Source organism: Pholcus phalangioides, unplaced genomic scaffold (genome assembly GCF_987345545.1).
Source record: "Pholcus phalangioides strain wild (caught in Gottingen) unplaced genomic scaffold, Ppha-v1.0 ptg000042l_1, whole genome shotgun sequence".
NCBI classification, from domain to species: Eukaryota; Metazoa; Arthropoda; class Arachnida; order Araneae; family Pholcidae; genus Pholcus; species Pholcus phalangioides.
The window spans coordinates 12742398-12762634 of NW_028301628.1; the positions used below are offsets into that span (position 1 = coordinate 12742398).

At 36.9% G+C, this 20237-nt stretch overlaps 2 protein-coding genes across 4 annotated transcripts in view; one reads left to right on the plus strand and one right to left on the minus strand.

Moving 5' to 3' along the window:
- Positions 1–10178, plus strand: part of LOC149064491 (uncharacterized) — a 117861-nt gene extending 107683 nt beyond the window's left edge. The window contains exons 17-19 of the mRNA XM_089254758.1: positions 6355–6779; positions 7395–7633; positions 9478–10178. Coding sequence (XP_089110884.1) covers positions 6355–6779; positions 7395–7633; positions 9478–9621 — 808 coding nt within the window. The 3' untranslated portion in view covers positions 9622–10178. The remainder of the gene's footprint in view (positions 1–6354; positions 6780–7394; positions 7634–9477) is intronic.
- Positions 10179–15633: 5455 nt separating this feature from the next.
- Positions 15634–20237, minus strand: part of LOC149064493 (uncharacterized) — a 136503-nt gene continuing 131899 nt past the window's right edge. For 2 of the 3 annotated variants that reach the window (XM_089254587.1, XM_089254588.1), the window contains 2 exons: positions 19471–19694; positions 15634–16615 (listed from right to left, as the gene is read on the minus strand). In XM_089254587.1, the coding sequence (XP_089110713.1) occupies positions 16445–16615; positions 19471–19694 (395 nt within the window). In that variant the 3' untranslated portion in view covers positions 15634–16444. Of the gene's footprint in view, positions 16616–18356; positions 18446–19470; positions 19695–20237 lie in introns of those variants that run through there. The other variant, XM_089254589.1, reaches the window with a different exon arrangement.

The following is a 20237-nucleotide window of genomic DNA, read 5'->3' on the forward strand; positions in this document are numbered from 1 at the left end:
TAATATATAATACTGCCCATTTTTCTGAATTATTTCCAACATTATCTTTCCGATTATTGTCATTATTACCTGTATATTTACTGGCTTGCTTCGTTCAACCATTTAGACATTTTAAAATAAAATAAGAAATTTTGCATTTGCTTATGAGGTAACTTCCACTGAGAATATTTTTCTCTGATTCATTTGAGCTGAGTCACGTACGTCAGATTACTTTTATTGGTTCGATTGAAAGCCATCTCCAGACAGATAGTTTCAATAATCTGTTGAAATTTCTAATATTTTTGATTACCTCCTTTTTGTTTTCATTTGAATTAGGTGTAGCTTTTAGAAGCCTCGGACTTCATTATTACTAATAACAACTGCAACATTAAAACATTAGAAGCAAATATTAAGAAAAAATTCAAAAATAAATGTTACTTAACGAAGTTAATTAATATTATGATTTTGAATGCTAAATATCAAATACATTACTTGTTAACTATTTGTTGAATTTAATTGACTTCTTAGCTTATAGATTATAAAAATATTATAAAAATTCCACACGCGCGTACCTGTGACACTAAAACACCACCATGAACGAGAGATTACTCACTTAAAACAGTGAAACGAGCAACTAAAATATGTAAAAGAAGTCACGTTAATTAAGCACGCTTCGTGAACTGATGTTGTCTGTTAAACAAAATGTTTGAGCAGTGACGTCACGCAGAAGCTACGAGACCACACTCACTGAACCAAGGCGGCAGGCGTGAATTCAGAAGATGAAACACAGCTCTTACTATATAGCCCTGTTCTGTGCCGTAGAGAGGACATTTTCTAGCAATATTTTCATGAGGAAAATATGGTTTTGGAATACTTAGTCTTCCATAGTTTGAAATTATACCAGAGGTTCTTGAATCATCACGTCTGTTTTTTGAAAAATTGACTAAATTAAAATATATATAAAAAAGTTTCGTTTTATCAACTGCTTTTTCATCTCTTTAACGTTTGTTCGAGACTTGATTCACTTGGCATTAGCGGGACACATTATGGATAAAAGTATCTAAAAACAGGATTCTGACGATGCATGCCAAACTTGAATTAATTTTTTTTTGAAATGCAAAAACTTTAATTCGTAGAATGGAACTTTTTTTACTTCTAAATTTAAATTTACGGTATTTTTTTTTTAAATTATTATAAACTTATTTATCTTTAAGTAGCTGTTAATTTCTTCCTTAAAAAAATTCATTGAATTAAAATTCAAAGAATTTTAGAGGTCTCACGAGAAAAAAAAATCCTTAAAACGGATTTTCTTCTTAACAACGGAACCACATTGGATTGCTATAATGATGATCTTTTTTTCCTGTACATATACTATTGCTTCAAGGCATTCACTTAATTAACGTGCTTTAAATCTACGCACGCTCCCATAAAAGCGTTAGATAAGAATAAAGTGAGAAAGAAAATAATTTTTCCTAAATCTTTTCAAAAGCTAAATATGTGTTAATCAGTTTTTTGTAATTAAGAAAAAATGCATTGAAGCTAGCGAAAGAATAAAAAAATATCTTGACGTAAAGATGACGATTTATATTGGAAAAAAGTAGTTTTTTTTAAAGCTAAATTTTGAATTATTCATAAATAAAAAAATGTGATAACATCGCAATGGTTTTTCTATCCAATTATTATTTTTTCTCTAATTATTTTCAATCCTTTTTATCTTCAATTTTTTTTTTGAAATTTATGGTGGATTTTGGCGTCTTGTTTTTTTATTTATGGAAATTGGGTGTTTCGATTTGCCGCTGTTTCATACGCTAAAATCTCAACATTTCAAAGCCAATTTCATAATTTACTTCATTATATAAATATATTGAGATTTAATTTAACTTCATTAACTTGTCAAAGGAATGGTGCGACCTAGAATAAAATAACGAAGTTTTACCCCATAACCACACCTGGTATGGTTTGCTAGTGCCGGAAAAAAAGTAAAGTAGTTTATTATTTTGTGTCGGAAATTTGTTTTATTTATTTTGCGTAAAAAAAGTACAACTAAGTAAACCCCAATATTTTTTTTGGTTAGAAATTTATTTCTGGCTTTTGAGAGTTCGGTATTGTCGTAATTTCGAATTAGACCGACGCTGTCCAGTCGTATGAGGACAACGCACCGAAAATATATCTCTTTAGTCTACATATATATTCATTTGCTGATTTCTCACTTTCTGTTTAGAAGGTAGATATCAACACTTCTTTCCAGAATTATACTTGCTATAATGTTTATGTTATGTTTAATACTATGCTTAATGCTTAGTGTTATTTCTAATGTGTCAACTTAGTTGTTTCCAAACTAAATCAGGTGTTTTTAATACGTTCGGTTGTAAAAATTGATATTCTAGTTACTTAATCATAATATCAATTACGTTTCACGCATAGTTTTATTTTCTGCACTTGACAAGAATGAGTTTCATCTTACTTTTAATTAATCATTTGTTTTGGCGCATTTTGGCCTTGTTGGCCCTTGCGCCATTAAACCAAAAATCCAATCCTAATATCAATGACAAAAAAATAGATGAATAATATGGCTGTTTTAAGGCAACTGACTACATGCGGAACACTTTTTTAAATTAAAAACTCTACTACTACTAAACCAAACACATGCACCTCGTCCATATTCCTCTGCGGAACTTCTAACGAATTGGTACACGTTGGAATGTGTGTGTACGTATAGTGAACCTTCCGTGAAGTTTCTTTCTGTATAAAGCTTGTTGTGTGTAGTGTTGCCATCTGCAATCAAATTTTTAAACTATGAGTTTTCTCAGCTCATAGTGAGTGAAGTGTGATGAATGAATAATTATACCGTTGTAGGCCTGTTGCTCTCTGCAGCGAGACTTTTAACGGGTAGATCGGCTCGCATTCGCGCCTCGAAGTTGGGACCGGCAGAAAACCAACTTCAGCTGACCACCACTGCAGCGACGGTGGGATTTGAACCCGGATCTTTGCGATGTGAGTCTGTCGCTATGACCACTCGACCACCACAACGGCTATTAAAAACACTGTGATTTTCACAAAACAAGTGGGGTTCGAACCAAAATTGTATATGAAAAGAAAATCTGGTGAAATACCTTTAAAACTTTTTGAGATATTCTCAATTATGTCCTCAAAATTGGCTCATTTTCAGTACTTACGCCAGACATTGTACACTCAAAAACTACACCATTTATTCGGAAAGTTTTGATACTGTATGTTTCTATGACTGTTATCTGTATAATGAACTAAAAGCTTTAAGATACATAAAATACTCTCTGATGTGGCAGCTTTTATAAAAAAATACGTGAACTTTCACGAAAATTCAAATTTTTCATTCAAACAGCTGTAAAACATTAAATTGTGAACATATGGCCAAGATGTTAGTTCATTGCGCAGCTAATGTTATCTGGAACAGTGTTGAAAAATTTCATGAGAATATCTTGCACGGTTTTTGAAAAATTTGGTTTCGCGCGGAATAAAGTAACGAAAAAAAGGAATCTTTAAAAAACGCGTTCGAAAATTGTTTGTTGTTTTTGAAACCATTGTTTCAGATGATTTAAATCAGCCATAACTTTGTTTTTACTTATTGTATGTATAACAATAAAACATTTTTGGATTCTGTGTAAAACATTCTTCCAAATAAATCTGTAAAACCATTTTCGACAATTTTCAAAAAAATCAATCATCATTTGAACGTAGTCAGTTGCCTTAAATTAATAAAGCAATGAAATTAACAAGGGATGAGATAGTTGAGATCTCGCAATATTCTGATGAAGGAATGAGGTCTTGCACCTTCGGATGAAATATCACGACTTCAAAGAAAGAAGTAAGATAAGATCACGAGTATATATATATATACACACACACACTAATGAAGAAACGAGATCATGCAATTCAAATCAAGAGGAATGCCATCCCGCAGCCCCGAATAAAATGTCACATCTTCAAGAAAAGCAATGAGCTTTCACAGCTACGAATACAGAGAGATGGCATTTCATAATTCAAATTGAGGAAGTAGATCACACAATCCAGAAAAAGGAAAAAGATCTCGCAGTTTCGAATGTAGAAATGAGATTTCACAATTCAGATGAAGAAATGAGATGTCGCAGCTTCGAACGAAGTTCACCCCCCAATTTTTTTGTAATGAAATTTATTTTGAAATGGATCTCACACACGATTCGGACGAAGAAATAGGATCTCACGATTCGGATGAAGAAATAGGATCTCACAATTTAGACAACAGAACGAAATCTTGCAGCTTCGAACAAAGAAATGGGATCTCACAATTCACATAAAGGAATTAGATCTCAATTTAAATGAAGGAATGAGATTTCGCAGTTCAGATGAAGCTCTACTAAGTTAACCCCAATTTTTTTTTTGTATCAAAATGGGATTTAAAGATTCGGATGAATAAATGAGAACCTCACCACTCGGATGAAGATATGGGATCTCACAATTCAGACGAGGGAATGAGATCTCTGAGCTTCTAATGATGTTGTAGCTTCAAAGTTAAGAAATGAGATTATATCATTTACGAAAAAAAAATTCTGTGCCAAAAAAAAAAATTTGTGGTGGTTTGAATCAAAATTCTAGTCATTTTTTTTTAAATATTCTAGTTATGATTAATTTTTATACACTTTTGGTAACACTGAATAAGATACACCTTTGAAGATTCCTCATTCTCCACCCTTTTGGCTAATAACTTCGCTAGCGAAGGCTGAGCATTGGTTACACTATTGTGTAATCAATAGTGAACATTCAAGTGTGATTGCAATAAGTGCAATACTTAATTAAGTGTATACTTAAATATATATTAGTGTAAATATTTAAGTTACACTATTGTGTAATCAATAATAATTATTACTCATTTCATCATTTCTTCCGTAAGATGAACGCTAAACTAAACTTGCAGGAGACTTTTAACTGTAATGAATACCGATGCTCCATTCGTTTGAATATTTAATAATTTCTACGAAAATATGTGAGGAAGAATTTTTAATCTCCTACCACAGAGAGATTCTTTTGTACGCAATTTATTAAAATCTATGGAGTCCATTATAATGATACAGCTTTAATGAGATGAAGTTGTCTGTCTTGTTTTTCGGTTTGTTTAACAAACAGATTAAGATTCATAGTTAAATGAAAAATTACCGTTCTCTTTCATTTTATTACACTATTCATAAGAATGTAACTGAATCGAAATTAACATGGCAATATTAAAGATTTATAGAATAAATTGCTTTTAGCATTTATGGAATAATTAAGAAGACTACGTGAACCGTACATGCGACGCGCAAATATTCCCGTGGGAAATTTTTAACAAATGCCCACACGGTAGAAATATTAGACTCCTCGAAAGACTGGTTATAATTTTGGAGATAATGATTAACGAGGAAGAGAATTCATCTCTGCTCCAGGAGGACTCGAACCTCGGTCTCTCGTTTGCCAGACGAATGCTCTACCAGCTAAGCTACGGAAACAGAATATTGGAGAGTATATATAGTCTTTATATAATCAAAGTTCCACTTTGAAATGGCCATAAAAGGAAAACTACTGGACAAAATGTTATCAAACTTGATAATAGTTTACAAGAGGTCATGGGATTCAGTTTTCCGCAAAAAAAGAAAAAGAAAAAATAGTTTAAAAACTCACCACCAGTGAGGAATGGCGCTGTATGCAATATTGTTAAACGAAATAAGACATGAAGACATCGGTTTAAAATGTTTGTAATAGTTTCCAAAACGAAACTGTTTGTGGGGTTATGCAAAACCGCAATGGCTATATGGTTTACGGCAGGAGGAATGCAAATTAGAATTATGCAAATGCGCTTTACACGTCATTTGATTTTTAAGCTATAAAATCGTCAGAGCTCTCATTGTTATGAGTCGACGATGTCTGTATCGATGAAAGACTGTGCTTTTCTCGATATGTATTATTATGAATGCGATAGCAATGAGCGTCGTGCTTTGCAAAAGTATCGTACCGTAAGGCAAATACGCGGAGGGCCAATGACACCGTATTTTTTGAAGGAAAATGATGACAAATTTTAAACCGATCTCTTCATGTCTTATTTCGTTTAACGATATTGCATACAGCGCCATTCCTCGCTGGTGGTGAGTTTTTGAACTATTTTTTTTTTTTTTTTTTTTTTTTTTTTTGCGGAAAATTGAATCCCACGACCTCTTGTAAACTATTATCAAGTTTGATAACATTTTGTCCAGTAGTTTTCCTTTTATGGCCATTTCAAAGTGGAACTTTAATTATAAAGACCCTGTATATCCAGTGATCCGTCAATGTGATTTTTCTAATGAGGTTTCTTTAATTTATTGCTTGTCTTTTTTCATTTTTTTTATCCAGATACTCGTCTATACTTTATCCCCTGTCCTTGAAGAGAAGAACCATAACTTCTGCTTCGATAGCGATGTTCTCGGTGTGGGCTGTAGCCATACTGCTTTCCGCATTGCCAATACTGAGCATCGAGTACTACGGCGACGAGTTCTATGGTAACAACGGCGTCTGCCTGCCATTGCGAATACACGATCCGTACGGCCAGGCCTGGGAATACTCGACTTTCCTATTCTGCGGAGTGAACCTCATCGCTTTCTTGTTCATCATGTACGCTTACGTGTCCATGTTCTTCACCATATCCCACTCCAGGATCGGACTGAGGTCGACGCAACAGCTGCAAGACCGCAACATCGCGAAACGGTTCGCTTTCATCATCGGCACCGACTTCCTATGTTGGGTTCCGATAGTTCTCATTAAAGTAATCGCTATGATGGGTAAGTTGCACCTACGAAGGTTTTTTCAACAACTGGCTGATGCTAAGATGAATTCAGGAGCGCAAATTCAAATGTTTCTTAGGGGATTCGAACCAACATCCTCTTACATGCTGGGTGAGCGCGCTTAAACTCTACGTTATAGAGACATCAGACCTCTTTCCTTAGAGATCCTTACTTCAGTGCTTGTATACACTGAAAGGGACCGTACACGGACAGTTAGACCTAATTCAGTCCCAAATAGCCCACATATACTTACATTGTGTCACTAGATGGGAAATCGCCATCTGTCAGTGTATGTGGGATGTTGACTGAGTTAGGTCTGGCCGTCTATATACGGTCCCGTTCAGTGCATTCGAGCTCTGAGGGATGGGGTTCGATGCATGGTGGTACTCATCCGGCATGTTACAGGACGTTGGTTCGATTTCCCGTTGGGAACAATTGAATTTTCTTTCCTGAATTCCTCTTCACATCGGCCAGTTGTTAAAAATCTTCGTATGAAAAACGGAGAGTGGCATCATCTTCAGATAAGTTATAACTAGACTAGAAAGATGAATTGACAGCATCACTGTATACAAAGAGCGCTGGAAATGATGAATTTCATTTTTTTTTTTGTAGGAGTAGAAATACATAAAGATCTTTACGCCTGGGTGGCAGTTTTTCTCCTTCCGGTGAATTCAGCACTCAATCCCGTGCTGTACACGCTGACCACGAAGCTGTTCAAGCAGCACCTCGCTAAAATTGTATACAGTTGCCGAGTGCCGAGCACGGCCTCAAACGACAACTCTGGCATATCTCTCACATCTATGATGCACAATAGAAGCACTAAAAAGACACTCATCACCACATATTCCGAGGTTGGTATTTTCGAATAACTTATTCATAATAGTAATTCCATTGCTCTAATATCGCCCTGTCTCGTGGAGAATGTGGATACTCAATACGTATAGTGTTCAGATTTCCAAAAATGAAATCGAAATAAGATTGTGAAATTCCCACAACCATCACTTCACGAAATCGCCATCTTTTAAAAAAACCCACTAGTTTAGAGACACACCCGCCCAAGTGTTCTATGTATCTACGTCTTTTGCATGCTTGTTTGCAGGATCTGCTAACTCACTGAATGAGGTGCTCTGGGATTTGCCTTAATGAGATAATACCTACTCTATTCATCTCCTGCATGCAATTAAGGGCAAAAAAAAAAAAAAAAAAAAAAAAAAAATGAAAACTTGAATTTTGTGCGAAAATTCACTTGAATTTCAATTTTGAAGTATTGTTTTGTCCATACATTTTGCTCCTGTTGTACGGATAGAAGGCCTTATTCCCATATCGACTTATTTTGCTTTAATAGATGTTTTTTCCTACCTTACAATACATCAAGGGGAAACGACTTTTTTGATATTAATGCCGTCTCTACCGGAATTAGCCGGAAGTACTGGACCTAGTCGAACCCCGGTTTTCTTGCAATCCAAGCAAGAGCATTAACCAATGTATCACAGAGACACGCCTTTCCTTCTTTTTTCTCCACATTCACAGTCGCATGACGCATGACACGCTGAGTAGAAACATTTGAGCTTCTCTTGACTTCAGCAATAGACACCCAGGGAGCGACACAATTAAGATAGATCTGTTTCCTATGTTCTAAGGAAAGTAAAGTCATTACTCTGTAGTATATTAGTAGTGTGCTTGCCCGGATGGAAAGAGGGCCGTGGTTCAGTTCCTGACTGAGACCGCTAACTTTCCTTTCCACAGCTCGTCTCCACATTAATCCTTTATGTGGTTTCTAAATTTTCCCTGATCCGCACTATAACTACTACAGTGGAAATCACTAAACCCTTTGCAAAATGCACATTTTTTTTCAAGAATATATATATTTTTTTGATTTCACACAGGTCATAATGTTTTCCCCCCCACCTCCGAGAATAATAAAAAAAAACAACCAAGGAAGAGAAATACTCTGACCTTTTATATTTTTATACTGTACGCATATTGCTATACTACCCCGGAAATAAAAGGAAACACAAAACAACGTCACTCTCTATCTTTCTGTTGCCAAACTTTGAAAAAGCTGTCTCTGCCCACAGACAGTTGATCTGACAGGGCTCGGAATTGCCAGAATGGGGGGGGGGGTTTAAAGAGGCGAGATATCTCGCAATCGTCGAAATACAAGAGATCAAATTAGGCGTGATATCTCGGCAATGCCGCTGTTAGGGTTAACGAGGTATACTATTCTAAGAGTGGACCGAGTGTACGCGTGATGCTGATTCTCGGACCATCCCGTACGAAGCATGTAGGGCAAGATGTCAGGGCTTTAACGTAGGAAGTTTTAAAATTTCGAGTATTTGATAATGCCCTGAGTAATTAATTGCCTGATGTGGCCTTTGAATTTGTCCTGAGAGAAGTCTCGAAGATATTAACGTCCCAAAAATTATGTGGCTCGGTTTTTTTTGTCCCTCGTTCCAAAAATAAAGACGTATTTACGTTAAAAGTTCTTGATAATAATGCAAAATAAAAGTAGCAAAATGAGTTGGTAAGGCTTCATTTTTCCATTTTGGGCCACAAAGAATTGGTTATTGTTAATTACATCCAGGAAGCAACCCTTTTTTATTTTGAGCTTCCACAAACACTAGCACATGGCAATCTTGATATAAGATGCGTTAATTAGTTTTCTTATAAGTTTTTCTTTTCCCCTCCTCCTTAGAACGAGAACAACACGACAAATAAAGCGTTGATTCTCCCACATTCGCAGAAAATGATGAGAATCGAGGATCGAAGGCGAAGCAGCACCTCACAGAGGCGACATTCTTCACGTAGCAGGCATTCGGAAACTGAAGAACTGGTGTAATCCCAGCACATTTCTTCATTAGTTGGATATCGTCAAAACGTGCGTTTTAATTTCTTCTATTTTTTTTTACTTCGCGGAAACAATTTTATTACATCTACTGTGAATTAAAATTCTGAGTTATCTTCTGCACATGGCTTTCATGATGTTTTGGCTGTACACAGTCAACTGAAATTATTGTAAAAAGACATTTGCATGATCCAGCAGTGTAAAATTTTCTTTCTATCGGTGGTGACCGATTAATTTTCAGTTATATTGAAAATTCATTACATCTTGGAATCATTGACAATTTCAAATGGAGATTTTATATTTCATGAAATTTACTGGATGTATGTTAAATGTAACGAGGATTACATTTATTGTTCGAAAAAAAAATTGCATGAATCAAGTCTTTGCAATGAATCAGATATACATACTAATCTGTATATGCATACTTTCATTCTTCAGTGGAAAAGACTAAGTTCTGGTGTTAAATATTTCGATGTTCTTTGTCCGTGTTTAAAGAATATTATATGTTAGACATGATGAAGATAATAAATATTAAGTGTTAATTACGCATGAAATAGAATCATATTTATTATTTTGTTCGGAGATGGAATAAAATAATGAGATCTCGCAGCCTCTAATGGAAGTAAGGTGTGAACTCGCAAATATTATTTATTTATTCAATATTGTTTGGCCGAGGCCTATAAAATAGGATGCGGAAGTTATGTATGAGTAAAATGACGATTATGTATGACGAAATGATGATACAAGAAAATTCGGAAATCGTAGTACAATCTAGAATATTTGGTGGTGGGTTGTTCCAGTCGATAATAGTTCTTGTGAAGAAGCTAAATTTGTGACAAACTGAGAAGCAAATATGGGCTGTAATTTTTGGGAATGGTTGAGTCTAAAACAGGGTTAGGTATATGAGGGTTTAATTAGAATGTTGGAAATGTGTCGATATTAAAAACCCACAGAGGATTTTGAAAAAAAAAAGTTAAACGAGAGGAAAGCAATTGGATATTGAGTTGACGCTTGAGCTTCGATATGGAGACAGACCAATAGTTAAAAATGAAACGAATGGACTTATATTTGGATAGATTCTAATTTGTCTATGTTGGTTTGGGTATGGGGGGTCCCAAGCTTCACAGGCATAGGAGAGAGCAGAGAGGATATATGTCTGGTAGCGCAGGTGAAGGGTAGTCTTTCAGGTTACGACGAAGGAAAATGAGTTTTTGGAGACAAGTATTAAAAATATAATCAACGTGAAGATTCCAGTGGGGATCGGAAGAGATTATAATTCCCAGGTATTTATAATGGTAATTATCTTCAGAGATCAAAGAATTGTTTACCGAGTAAGGGAAAATCGTGGGGAATTCTTTTACGAGTAACTTTCATAAAAACTGTTTTTGAGGAGTTGAGGGGCAATTTCCAATTCGGAAATAATGTTAAGGTTGTGTTGGAGAGATTCTCTCTCTCTTGGTCGGAAAAATTGGGCACTGTGTTTTAAATGACGCAATCATCAGTGAAGAGTCTGATAAGGCAGTTTATGAAGTCGGATAGATCATTTATATAATTTAGAAATAGTAATGGCGAAGAGGATCGAACCCTGGGGTGTGCCAGACTTGACATGAAGAAATAGGGAATTCTGGCCCTTGAATGAGACAAAGATGGCTGCGGTTAATGATGAAGGCTTCCACTCATTTAAGCGGTTGAACATTTAGAACAAGGTTTGAAAGTTTTAGTAGAAGTTTATTATGGGGCACCCTTGTCAAATATGCTTTCGAAAATGATATCGGATTGAAGGTTCAATGGTGTCTGTTAAGTCATGTACGAAAAGTGTTAACTGGGTAGATACAGATAACGATGATCTAAATCCATGTTGGTTGGGGAAGAAAAAGTTAATCGAGACGCGAGGTGTGTGTGGGTACGGATTTCCTTGGCAACTCCGTATTCAAAGAGCTTGCAGCAAGACGAGATGATTGCAATAGGTCTGCAATTAAGATGGTGGGGCAGTCAACCTGTTTTATGGATGACAATTATCTTATAATGAAGAGATAGTTAGAAATTTCATCTGCGCAGAATTTGATTTGGGATTTCATCGGAGTCAGTAGAGTGGTGTTTTAGCTCTTTTAGAAGATTCAGGAGACCAGGAAACCTTTTCCCATTCAGGAAAAAGAGATGGGACTGGAGTTGTGAAGTGAATCCAACACGCTCATTTTGGTTCGAACAACCCATGGTTATCTTACGAGTTGAATGGTGTCACTATCCCGGATGCAACTAGAGTCACCGATTTGGGAATTCTCATTGACGAGCGACTTAGGTTTTCTGAACATTGTTCAGCGGTTGTCAAAAAAGCGAATAGAATGCTTGGTCTCATTTTCAAAAAGGTCTCTTCGCGTTCTCCTAAAGTCATTCTTCCGCTTTTTCGAGGCTTAGTTCGTCCTGGACTGGAGTATGCTGTAAGGTTTTGGAGACCATACCTACAGAGGGACATAGACTTGATTGAAGGGGTGCAGAGAAGAGCTACGCGTGTCCTTATTGGCACACAGGGCTTGAGTTATGAAGAGAGACTTCATTTTTTGAATATGTTTACATTGGATGAACGCAGGTGTCGAGGAGATATGATCGAAGTGTTCAAAATTTTCAATGGGATGGATAGGATGGACCATGAACTTTTAGTAAACCGCCAATCAACTGCTTTTACAAGGGGACACCAGTATCGATTGGTGAGGGACAATGCAAGGTTATGGTGTCGCAGGGAATTTTTCTCTAATAGGGTTGTTTCTCTAATAGTTTACCCCCGGAGGTAGTAAATTGTAACACAATTGACACGTTTAAAAAGAAATACGATAAACATGTTGGGGTAAATCGAGAAGCTATCCATTCTTAGAATAAGACAACCATAAGTATTCTTTATGGGCATTGTATAATATTTTATTATGTGTATATATTGTTTATAATTTGTGTTAATTGCATTTTTAATGGGGTTGCTGTATTTTTGAAACATGACATCCATATTTTTATGGGCATCTTTTTATCAGCCACCTCGTTGGGCATTTTGCCTGTTGTGGCGTTGTATTTGTATTTGTATTTGAAATGTATTGGGGGAGGGAAGTGGGATCAAAGGAGAGAACAGAAGAGAAGGCCCGATTAAATTCGGAGGCAATATCAAGGGGAGGAGTTAGGTCCGAGTGGGAAGTTTTGAGTAAGGAGGTGCCGGCTGATTTGGGGCGGAGGAAATTGAGGGATTTGTTTCAAGATAGGTAGGCAATGAGTTGGATAGGTAAGTGGATTTATGGTGAAAAATGAGGTCTTTGAGGTTACGAGTGGAGACCGAGATTTTGTTTCTGAGAGTAGGAGAGTCATTGAATTTGAGTTTAGAGACATCACGCTGAATTTTTCTTTCCAGATGGATTATGTCGCGGTTGATCCAAGGGTTAAAGAGACTTTTGAATGAGGAGCGTTCTGTAGGAACAGTGGCTTTGCATTTTTCTATAAAAGCTTTGTATTTACCCCAGAGACGTTGAATATCGCTCGAAGAGGAAGAGGAGATGAAGTCAGGAAAGTTTGTACGAAGGTTATTTTGCATGAGAGGGTAGTTGGCATTATATTAAAGTTGAGTTTTTTGGCGTGTTTAAATGAAGAGATGGTATGATGAGGGGAAGAAATCTAAAAAGGGAATTTTGTGGTTGGAACAGCCATCAAAAACAGAAACATGAGAAACCACGGGAGTTTATTGGAAACCGCTATATTAGGTCTAAAGTAGAGATTGAGTGATTGGATATTCTAGGAAGTTTTTCCAAGATAGTTTGGACGAGGATAAATTTGAAGAACGAAGTCGAGAACTTTATTGTTAATACCATGACTTCCCGAGAGGGACTGCATATTATGCCAGTCTATGCTGGGTAAATTCCAATTGCCAGTTATAATTAAAATGTGTGAATTATGAAATCGGTCCAGAATTGTTTCAAGTTCGATGAAGTATGGAGGGTCCGAGGCAGTAAAGGGAAAAAATTACAATGGGAGTGCAGCTGGAATGATGCCATTCGGCACCGCAAATTTCAATATTTGGTTCGAGAGGAATTGCAATTGGGGGAATAGAACTGTTAAAAGCAAGGGCAACGCCCCCTCCCCTGGTATTTCTGTCTTTACGAAAGGCAGAGAAATTTGGTGTTGCTGATATTACTATGCAATTATGTTTCTGTAACCGCAAGGAAATTGGGATTATGAGCCAGCTGGATAGATTCGAAGGAAGAGATTTTATTGATTACGTTTCTTGTATATTAACAGTTCTAATTATCAAGGGATTATTTCGGAGTGGTAAACGGGAGATTAAGGGGGGGGGGGGCGGTTCGTAAAGTGAGGACTAACGGGAGAACGAGAGGAAGGTCAGAGCGAGAGGTGTATTACTGGAAGGGGTTTGGGAAAACGGGATCATGTCATTAATGCTGGGATCCCAAATGCATTTGATGTTGTTGACAAGGGCAAAGTTGTGGAAGAGTAACTTTTTGGGAGGCCCTCCAAATTTGCTCCCGTAGCCTACGAGTCTTAGGTGAAAAGTCCTCGGAGATTGAAATACTACCGTTTTTTATTTAAATGCATTTTTAAGAATTTCAGTTTTAGTGTTGAATTTATTAAATATAAATATTGAAAGTCCGGAATCGGGGATTCTTTTAGAACCAATTCTATGACAATCGATATCGGAGAGGAAATTTCAATTTCCAGAAGATCGGAGCAGCATTTAATTATTTTAGATCAAGAGTCGAGGTAGATTCAATGTTCCCAGGCCTCCTCCGGGATGTCACGAAAAATTAGGGTTGCCCGACAGGAGCGGTCCTCTAGGACGACAACTTTGGAGGCGAGCGAAGAGCGAACGAAGTTCAGAGAGGTCGGAGTCTTGGAGTTGGAGATCCTCAATAGACAGAAATTTCTCTTCTACCGCACTTAGTCGCTGGGATAATACGTTGAGTTGAATATTGAAAGAATCTTGCTTTTGGGATAGGAGCGTGAGTTGGTTTAGTATGGCAAGTTGTATATCCTGGATATTGTGAAGGATGGCGGAATCGGGAGGGGGGGGGGGTTGTTTGATGCTTTGAGGAAGGGTCGGAAAGGGAACCGAAACTCGCCAGTTCGAGATCTCATCATAACTCGAATGAAGAAACACGATCTCACAATTCATATGAAGGAATGAAATCTCGTAGCTTCTAATGGAAGTTCGAGATCTGGCAGCTTCGAATGAAAGCATGAGATCGCATGACTCGTACTAATCTCACAGCTTTGAAGCAAAGTAGGTCTCTCAGATTCTAACGGATGTTCGAGATCTCGCAGCTTTGAATGAAAGTACAAGATCTCACAGTCTGGTAGGATAGAGCAGAATTTTGCAGCTTTGCGTAGAAGTGTGACAGCTTGGCGCCTCGAATGAAAAAAAATCTATATCTGACAAATTTGATGAAGGAATGAGATCTCGTGGCTTCTACTGTTAAGTAGAGATCTCACCACTTCGAATGAAAGTAAAAGAACCCACAGCTGCAAGATGCTGAGCACGTTAGTTCAAGATCTCAGAGCCCAGGTGGAAGTGCGAGATCTCGCAGCTTCTTATGGTAGTATGGGATCTCGCCTGTTATCATCGCTGTTGACTATGAATCGTGAAAATCGAATGGATTGATGCAAACCGGAATGTGTTGTTCATGTATTGGTACCCAACTTCGAGATACTTCTTGAGGAATCTGTGTTATGTGCTAGAGAATTGCTGTCATCTGTCCTCTAAACTTGAAAACAATGATTAGGCTGGTTACTGCCTGTACATATCACGATTATTAGGTGTTGACATGATTGCTATATAGTCAAAGCAATATATTGAACTTCCCCAAAGGAATATTTACGAGACGCATCTAAGGTTAAGTAGTAATAAAATTTTCGATGCATACGTACGTGTCTCTGAATCAAATCCCTATTCTTTTTCTATACCGAGACGCTCTCGTATAATTGAACGTCTCACAAAAAAAAAAATAATCAAGGACAAATAAATAAACAGATGCCCTTTTTAATAACACACAATATAACAACACGCATAGAAATATTTACATGTACATGATCTCATTATACACACAAAACACATATTTTTACTTGAAGACGCACATAATACACAATCACGATTTCCTGAAAAATATTTTGGAGTTTTTTTCGTGACTATATTTTGTCTTTTGTTTAAAAGTCGTGATTTCGCGTATTCACAAAGTGTCGTGTGTTATGTACAGAAAAGTCACTTCCCATCGTTTCTCCGATGTCCAGACAACGGAGTTTCGAAGTAAACTTTGTACAGTTCAGAATATATTTTTGTTACCATCGTACAAATATATAGGAATGAATGCTCCGAGAGCGTTAAGGGGGGGTCTGAATTGTCACCGAAAAGATAACTTTGCAGACTTCGAGAGACGAACTCGCATTTCGAAAAGTTTTCCAAGAAGATTTCGAATTCGATCTTTTTCCGAACTGATACGTTGATAGTGGAATAAATATGCCCGTTATATATTCCATTTTCCAAGCGACTTTTGAACCTTTAAATCCTGCCGATGCGAATGATGCACTTTCCAAAATGCTTTTAAAGGATTTCCACTCACGTGGTTTAACCGAAATCGCATTTCAGTATCAATTTCTTTTCCGTATCGCCTCTCCAGAACCAGCTTCCTGTGTATCGTTGATTAAAACACACAATAAAAGTTATTTACAGTTACATAATTTAACACTGATGTAAGTTTCATGTTGTATCTTGAACTGAATCTTGTCTCGCAAATTTCACGAGCTTTTTATTCGATTTCACTTTTTATTCGATAAAATGTCAAATAGCATTCGAGGTATTTGATGTCTGCCTCTTAGCTGTCAATCTCTTGCCGTGAGGGCACGTCAGTTCGAAAGTATTGCTGTCCCTCGAACTTTGCCTGACGAACCTGTGCAGTCTACAATCGGCACAGATTTTGCCCATGACTAGTGATATACTCTTGTTGTCAGCCTGTGGAAACATCCCAAGCGCACAGCATTACAATTCATAGATCAAAATAACTTTAATTTATCACAGAAAAACAATCACAAATATACAGGGTGATTGAAAAGTCATGAAAAATTTATAAAATGAGCAAACAATACAATGAATGGCAGCGCAATAATTACAAACACGATTTAACACTATATACAGTCGAATCCCATTATAACGAACGCCAAGAGACCGGAGGAATCACTTCGTTAAAACGAAATTTCTTTATAAAGGAATTCGAAGTTATCTATCATTGTTCCCATGTAAACTTATTTGGGGGATTGAAAAAGTGTTCGTTAAAACGAGATTTTCTCTATAACGATATGCGTTAAAACGGGATTCGACTGTACTAGTGGCCCTAACGTATTTATGTCGTCAGAGTTACGCTTGTTTCGTTTTGCACTAGTGCTGTCATATGGGTTCTATACGTTGGAGTGAAAATTGCAAATGCTTGCATTTTCACGCTATGCAAGTATCGTGTTAGAGGGATCTCTGTAGAGAGACGTTTTCAAATGGGGGACCGGCTTTCATTAACGCCTCGAATTTGAGAAACTGTATTGTTCCAGTTCTTGTACCTTTTTCCCTGATGATGCCAACCACTACCGTTGGAGGGAAAACATCGAGAACAAACTCAAAGCAAACTGCATCAAGCCCGAAAAACCACCCTTTTCGTATTATATCATGCACGCCTGCACTTATTTAAATGCGGTACCTCTAACATTTACTGAAATATTTTACAGAATGTGTCGCTTTTCAATCACCCTGTATTTTACAGTACACTCGCATCATGTGCCGATCCTTATAATGCAATCACTTCTTTATAAATATTTCTAAGAATTGAAGAAGGGTTTTAACCCTTTCTCTACCGACGGCGCTTTAAAGTAACACTAATTTTTTAACCCCGTAACATCCCTATGCGTACGTTGTTGGGTGTCGATATTTAGAAGCATAAAGGCTGTACTTTTTACTCTACAATTTCCAGATGACAGCACGAGTGTGGGACTAGTAGTTATTCATATACATGTTAATTAATAAAATTCGGTTAGATGTTTCATCCCTGTAAAAGTGCTTACTATATTACACTTTCGTGTGATGTAGTAAAATATTGCTTCTGCAAAATGTTCCCTAACAAATGCATAAACAACAATTCAACATTAATTCAACATATTCGAACAGGTGATTTTTATTTTTATTGTAAGCGTATAGTGCAAACGAAACTTTTAGGTACCAGATTCATTAATTCATTGCGTACAAAACAATTTTTAAATTTTTTTCACGCTTTAATTAAAACGAAAATGACCTACCAAAAAATTTTTAGATGATATTTATTTCAATTTTTACAATGTGGGAAGTAGGGAAGGCTTAACAGAAAAAACCCAAAGGGATTCTCAAAACCGAGAGTTCATCCTTAAATTACGAATAAAACACGATGAACTTCAAGTGAGATAGAAGACTAGTGCATGAGAAATATATGCGTGGAGAACGTAAAATATTTTTCGAGCAGTATATAATATATATATATATTTGTGTGTTCGATGGCTATGCCAAAGTTTTACGAGATCACTCTTCTTCAGGTTTTAGTGAAAAATAAAACACTCTTCATGCGTGCGGTTAATAACTTCATTGACATCTACTATTAACGCTAAATCAAAAGTAATTATACAATTCTGACAAATTAAAATTGTTATACTAGTTAGAATACGATGGTTTCATAGCACACACATTAGAAGAGGGGAAGGTTCAACGTTTTAGGGGATGAGTAATGAAATTTGACCTGAGAGGCAGTCCTATTAAGAATTCTCAAGTACTCTGAAAGTATAAAAAAGAGAAATATTTGTGAATTTTTTAAAGAAAATTTCGTTCCTATGATAAATTGGGAAACACAAAGAGATCTTCAAAAATTTGTAGGTGTGATATTACACATTCATTAATTACGGGTGACCTCTACCTCTTTCTTAGCCATACAACACTTTGTGGTTATGGTGTTAACAGTGCCGTCTCAACGCATAGGCCCAGTCGGGCACGGCCCGGGGAGGACCCTCATGGGGAAAGGGGCGTCACAAAAATGTGATCTGATTGAAATTTGCAAGAGCAAGCATGTAAATTTGTCTGTTAGGACCTCTGAAAAATCAGTTGGTCTGGGGATCCCCCCTGGTGCTCATCAGACAGCCCTGGGTATTTGAAGTATAGGTCTGTGTAACGTCGAAAAACCATTGCAGTAGTCTGTCGAAACAAAATAAATTGAATTCGGGTGGAAAGAGGCGATATGAAATGCCAAAAATCAAAATCGAAAACAGTCAAATTAATAAATCAATCAATAAGTTGAAAAATGCCTTTGATATCACTTAAATACGAAGGCTTCAACAGCTGCCTGATCCGAAAATTAATTCAGAAAGAAAAAAAAAATCACATTTCTTTGCAGGTTGAGTGCACTAGACCACTATGTCACAAGGGTAACGAACCTGTCTTTCCTTAGAGCGCGTGTGCGCTGAACGGGACCGTACATTGACGATCTCAGACCCAACTCATGCCAAAGCTCATAATTGTTGACACTGCCATTAGATGGTGACTTATCCAAAGATGATGTCACTCTCCGCTATAATGAAGGTTCCAACCAGCTATTGAAACCAGGATCGCGGAGAGTGACATCCTTGAATCACTCAGATAGAGTGATAAATTGCCGGTGCGCCCAAAATCAATTAACATAAAAAAAATTCATGTTTCATAATATAATATGGATTTTTTTTTTGAAATGACATTTAGGTCACCCAATTCAAGACTATTGAATTAATTACTGAGCAAGTCTTACACAATGATTATTCTCCGATACCTACCCTGGAAAAGGAGTCTTTCTGATGACTTCTCGTACTGCCCCTGCCAAAATACGGAGCAACGCTATCTCCAGATGCTGAGGTGACTTTGAAGTTGTATACCATCTGTGCTAGATGCTGTTTGAAGAGCTTTGTGGTCAGAGTATAAAGTATAGGATTGATGGCCGAGTTGACTGGTAAGAGAAAGACTGCGACCCAAGCATAAAGGTCTTCTTGGATATCCACCCCTAGGGTTCAGAATAGAAATTGATCAAAATAAACTACGCAAATAATGTAATAATCGAGCATTTTTGAAAAAAAATTACAGTATTAAATTACTTATACGATAGTATAACTGGACTGAAAAGATTACATGTGCAATATACATGAAATATAGATTACCGGTAAGTGAAAAAATTCTTGGTTTGAAAATAGGTAGTGATACTGTGATAAATAGGGGTGTGGGTCATAATCCCGACAGGGTCGAAATCCCGACAAGTCAAAATCCCGACAAGTCAAAATCCCGACACGGTCAGAATCCCGACAGGGTCAACTTCCCGACACGGTCGAATTTAAAAATTCAATTTCGCCGTATAAGCCGCACTTCGCGATTTCTGTCGGGATTTGAATTTCTTGCGGCAAGGGGCCTTGGGGTGACGATGAGAATGATAAATTGCGATCAAATAAATTTTTCAAATTTTAATTTCGCCGTATAAGCCGCACTTCGCGATTTCTGTCGGGATTTGAATTTCTCGCGGTGAGGGGCGTGCGGGCGCCGATGAGAATGATAA